At 44.7% G+C, this 5,803-nt stretch overlaps 1 protein-coding gene across 1 annotated transcript; it reads right to left on the bottom strand.

The window, feature by feature from the left end:
- Positions 1-292: 292 nt before the first annotated feature.
- On the bottom strand, positions 293-1,790 carry LOC147450994 (protein DOG1-like 3). The gene is made up of 2 exons (XM_086520847.1): positions 673-1,790; positions 293-492 (listed from the first exon to the last, which is right to left on the bottom strand). The coding sequence occupies exons 1-2, from the start codon at positions 1,455-1,457 to the stop codon at positions 483-485; spliced, it is 795 nt and encodes a 264-aa protein (XP_086376973.1). The 5' UTR covers positions 1,458-1,790; the 3' UTR covers positions 293-482.
- Between the last annotated feature and the right edge of the window lie 4,013 nt (positions 1,791-5,803).

Genomic DNA, 5,803 nt, shown 5'->3' with positions numbered 1-5,803 from the left:
AAGTCTGCACAAGTTCCCAAGAACTAGATTATACATCAGAAGGTGGATGGGTTGCTAGGCTATTGGCTTGTTTTGGAATGTTGACCCAGGAATTGTAAGGCACTCTACCCAAGCACTATATCTACTAGCATAATATGGCAGAGGGGGCAGAACTTTACACGTGTCGCAATCTGCGACCTGAAGGTTAAAATCCAAAACTATAAAAAAAAACCCTTGCACTCAACAACGAATCAAGATATTGCATCATAAACTTTAACAGAAAATCATTCTACCATGATGTAAATTGGTGAAAATGGGGTGGAAAATCGAACATATGTAGCAGTAAAAATTATCATAACTGCAAATATCTAGCTGCCTGGAGAAGGATGAAAGCACTTAGCTTGTGGCGAGTTTAAATATATAGCGCCATGAATTTATACTGTCAATTTCTGCTGACCGTGCACAACCAAAAGAATGCTGTCCGGACGGGTCCAGTACTCCGACTACACACCCCTGCCACACCGTCACAAGGGAAGGTTGGTAGGGTACCCCCATACTCTCACACCAGATAATGTAGATTAGGTTAAATCATAGTTCAGATAATGCAGCAAGGATCAGTAGCAAGGTGCATTAGGTTATGATCACACCAGATATGCACATTCGAAGGTAGAAAATGATAAAACAGCGGCTAACCTTGACAATGGCGGTACGTTATTGCGGCCCAATCTCCGAAGAGCGACCTGCAGCTTGGCGAATGCCAACAAGAACTGCGCCTTCTGGTACGCCGTGTGAAGCAGCTCTAGCACCTTGTCGAAAGTGGACTGGCGAAGTGCGTCCGCCTGCACGCGCAGCTCCTGCAGGGCTGCCACTTTCTGTCCGAGGACAGAGTTGTCCTGCGTCGTGCTGCTACCCTCATCCCAACTTGGCAAGGTTGGGGCCCGCGTGAACTCGCCGCTGAATTTGAAAGGCTGATCGGCCAGACTCTGTTGCCATTTGGCTGTCTCCCGCTCGATGCGATCCTCCTCTTCTACCGTGCTAGTCTGCAGCTTGTTCAGCTGGCTCAGCTGCAAAGCGGACAGTGAGGCGAGCGACGCTGGCCGCCCATCGTCTGCGTTTTCCAGTTCTAAAAGCTGCTCTAGCTCTGTCTGAATCTGGTGGCCCATCAACGCGTATAGCAGCTGAAACGCCGTCGAAGGGCGCTGCAAGCTCCCCATCCACATGAACACCCTCTCCACTGCAGATACTGCCGGCCAGGCCACCAAATTACGCTGCCGCTGTGCCACAGCTGCTGTTCCTGTAAAGTCATGATAGCGCTGCACAGCCCTGTGCACTGCCTGCGCGAGTGTCTCATCATCCTGTGATGACCCCTGGCCCTCTGCACGCAGAGCCCGCCCAAGCTCAACTATTATCCTCTCCTGCCCCTCCAGCCACTGCGCGTACTCTGCTTCCAGGACGTCTTGGACACCGGAACCCGCCATGTACAAAGCTGCTGGTGCGCCCGCTGCGTATACATGGGAAGAAAGAGCAAGTAGAGCAGATCGTGCAAAGCGTCCGGACGATTTGAGCGGCCAAAAGGTGTATGAGAGAGTGGGGGGCTGGGAAGCTTGCCTGTCCACCACTCCAAAATTTTGAGGCAGTTACCTGTTTGGGACGAGCCGCAGAGCCAGAAATACGTGTGAAAGGGGATCGAGGAGGAGCTAGTTTATGTTTGGACGTGCTTTTTGTGGGGGCCCTGGGGGACGGTTCTTAGAAGGGCAAGTTGCAACTCGCAGGTGCTGCCCCTAAAAGACTGCCTCTGTGTGCAGCAAACCTGAGAGGCTCGTTGGTGGAGGAAGGAGACCGGGGGTACGGCCACGGGACAAACCAAGGAAAGCATAAAGCAAATAATATAATAATAGAAATTTGTTTTTTTTTTGCGCCCAAGTGGGAGTGGTGTCCATTGCCCACTGAGCACTCTCCAGCCTCTAGTTGGCCCCGACACTGATTCCCGGTTGGCTCACGCCTTGCCATTTGTCAGTCATCCAACCACCTGGCATCTGAATGACCGACGACCGTTTCCGGAAAGGCTTGTTGGCCCTTCTAATGCGACCTCTTGCTGGACAGTCTGTATGTGCCGGATACAAAAACATAATAGCATAAAAACTCCACACTTTATTATTTTTATTTGAAAAGATACACGGTAAGGTCACAAGATCCTGGAGTAAGGTCCCCTTGCCAATTATGTCCCCACCTTTCACAGTCTCGAAAAGATCCATTCATTGCGTCTCAATCGCCCACCTTAAGGTCACAAAATAAGACATCGACTCTCGCACATGCAAATAGTTCCCGCCCATAGTTTTATCCTGGAGCTACATTTAGAGCAGATTCGCACGCAAGAGTGGTAGGGGTGGAGCGCACATCAGCAAATCTGTTTCTCGTTGGCTTGGGCACTCGCATCTTCTTTCTCTCCAGACGGGGGTAATATCCAACTCTACCGAAAACGACAGAGTTGAGCAAGGGGGGCAACATTAATGCGGATTTTCTCTTACTGAAAGTGTCATCCTTCTTGGAGCTAAGCCCCATTTAGACGCACACGGCAGATGGGGCTCAACACAAATGACTTTGGGCAGCTTGGCTGTCACAAAGACCAGACAAGGTTTGTTTTTTAAACTTTTCGCTCAAACGTTGTGAACGGGCATACACCTGAGACGGACGATGTTGAAGGCTCAAACCATGTCACCTGCACTCGTGCCACAGTTTTTGCGAATGTCTGCCATGGAGTAGTGATGGGCAAGGGGTGTGCTCTGGGTGATTTTGAGGAGTTTCTAACAACGTCTTCTACAAATCACCTGTTGCCATGCCCTTATTCTCACACACATCCATTTGTGTGATAGAGGCCTTATTTCACCTAGAGCTTCTATAGCTTGGTGACAATTAGATTAATGACTCTAAAAATTGACCATGGAAAAATGGAGCAAGCGTAGAGGAACACATTCACAAAACTAAACAAAGCGAACCTTGGGCGAAGTTGAGAGGAACACATTCTCTAAACTATTGGTCACATTAGGGAAAATTTGGACTCTCAAAGGGGCCCTATAAGGACTTTGACTTGCTCCCTCTTGTCCAAAATGGGCACACGGTAAAGTTTTTTACAAATGAAATCAAAATTTGTCGGACCTTTTGGATTTAGAATGTACTCATCGAGATCTGTCCATTGATATATAGCATACGATCAGATTCCTATATTCTAGAAGATTCCATTTTTTGATGTAACAACTCCGTCTTATAAATGGAATCTCTTCCCACATTTCAGCTTCAGTGGGGAGGCCATAACTTCTACAAATCAACTCCAAAGTTTTCAGAGTTTGGGGATTTAGAACCTACTTTCTAAGATCTTCCCAATAATATGTTGGTTAATAGGGTTTTGGCAAAGCGTTTATGTATTTCACCGGATTGCCCACTTTGGACAAGAGAGACAAACTCGAACCTCCTTATAGGGCCCCTGTGAGAGTCCAAATCTTTTCCTAATGTGACTCCTCTACTTCCTCGAGTCATGATGGCAAAGTTTAGCATGCTTGATGAAAACACAAAAACATCACTCCTTGCTAGGCACTGAGACCAAAGGGAGAAGGGAGTGGCTACCATGGCAAGGCTTGGTTAATTTTTTTAATAGATTGTAGCCTTTATTTGGATAAAGATTTAATGTCCTTGTGTAATTGTGGGCCGCACTTTTTTAACATTCATAGTTCTAATATTCGTACATCAATCAAGTGCTACTTTTTGATTCTTTGCTTTTTGGCAAAGAGCTTACTTAATCCATTGACTCAAGAAAATAAAAGACATTGTTCTTTTAGTAAATATCACCTCATTTGGGTCACTTACACCTTAATTTGTACAATTTCTCATGGGTGCATCAATACGCGACTTGAACTAAATGGGTGACAAGGTAGGTAGAAACCGATTACACAAGGCATGTTCAGCTACAGCTCTTGATCTTCACGATGAGGACAACACAATACATAAAAACTATAAATTAACTCAATTTATGCTATCACAATGATTTGTAGCTTGATTGCAAGTGAAAATTTGTCATAAAAACTAATATCTAATTCTTCAAAATGATTTTCTCATGTTAAATTGATCATTTAATATGGGGAGGTACCAGGGGAGTAAAAGCTAGAATGTTGGTAAGATTGCCAAACCGGTCTGAGTAGGGATCCAAAGGAGGAAAAATAGGGATCCAAAGGGGGACAGTCTGCAAAAGAGCAATGTGCATCAATGGAGCTTAAAAGACCTAAGGTCTAGCTTCATTAAGACTTCCATAGGCTAAGGTTCCAAAATTTTAATTAAAAAGTCCAAACAGTCAAAGGTAGGAAAATTGGATGGTGGTGGAAAGACTCAAAAGTCTTCTTACATCCCTATCAAGGGGGGGGCGAGCCCTAAGAATAGGGGGGGAGAGAGAAACACACACACACACACACACACTCCAAAGCTTCCCTCAAAAGGAATACTGGACACATGGTAGACTCCTAGGCCACTTACCCCCAATCTTCCCTCAAATCCTATTGGATGGCCATAGAGGTGGACCAATGAGAATTAGGCTAGCGTAAAATTAGTATAATTAATTTTAAAATGCTTGATAGAACCAATAGAAATTAAGTTCCCCAGAAGACTATTGGACAATTTACCAAGGGGTCCAATGAGTATCAAGCAACCCAATGGATTGCCTGATTCCTATTGGCCAGAAGACTAAAAGGTCCAATGAGAGTTTAATAAAGTATTTTAATTACCTCAATCTCTCACAAAAGAGGAAAGGGGGACACATGTCACAAGGCTATCAATTATGCTTCTAATTTGTGATTGGCTAGGCTTGCAGGAGCCAATGAGAGGCCAACAAGAGTAATTGGCAAGAGGGGTCGACCAAGAAGAGAGAGAGGGATGCATTTTTTACCAACACATTGCTACACACACACACACACACACACACACACACACACACACACACACACAAATCATGTGTGCAAGAATCACTCCATCTCCTTCTCCAAGCATTGAGAAGTAGAGGCCTACACCAACAACTCTTGGCTATGGAATGCAAATCCAACCAAGAGCCAAGCTTCAATGCCATGCTCATCTCCTCTAACATGCTAATTACTAAGCTAAGCTATGCTATTAGAGTGATTATGTGAGGAGATTACTTCTTTCTCATAAGACACATCTTCTTCCTCTCAATCATCCTCATTCCCTGCTAGCTCTCACCATTTTTGAAGGTGTGTAAGGTCTTGGGACTGAGGCTAGGGACACTAGGTGTGTTTTACACGTATATTTTGGTGCATGAAGCTTCCATCTTCATTCCACCACCGAGTTCTGTCAAGGAACACAAGAATTGTATTGTACAAAAGTCTCCTTTGATGGGAGAAGCTATAATATAAAGCCTTTATGGAGGGGGGACCGGCTCCATGTAAATCTGGTCCTCAATTGTTGTCAATTGTTCTATTTCTCTCTCTTTTCAAGTATTGTCTATGCCAAATTCTCTAGGTGTAAATTGCTATGTTGCTTTCTCAAATTAAGTACTCTCTCTATACTCTTTAGGAACTTGTTCTCAATGAAATGCTCACTATGTTATCAATTTCCGCTACACACAAGTTACTAGTGCATTAAATGTTACATTGGTATCAGAGCTATTGGTTTCTCTTTTCTTGCTTAAGAAGAGAGGTCCTCAAGCTTTCTACAAATGGTTGGTGTTATTAATTGCAAAAGAGTAAGTAGAATAGGGAATTTTTTATCCTTGAAGCACGCCTGCTTTATGCAGTTAATGGGGATACCGCCGAGAGCTATGGTCTTA

This window comes from Adiantum capillus-veneris, chromosome 9, assembly GCF_014529385.1.
Source record: "Adiantum capillus-veneris isolate H3 chromosome 9, ASM1452938v2, whole genome shotgun sequence".
Classification (NCBI taxonomy): Eukaryota; Viridiplantae; Streptophyta; class Polypodiopsida; order Polypodiales; family Pteridaceae; genus Adiantum; species Adiantum capillus-veneris.
This window is presented reverse-complemented; position numbering and strand designations above follow the sequence as displayed.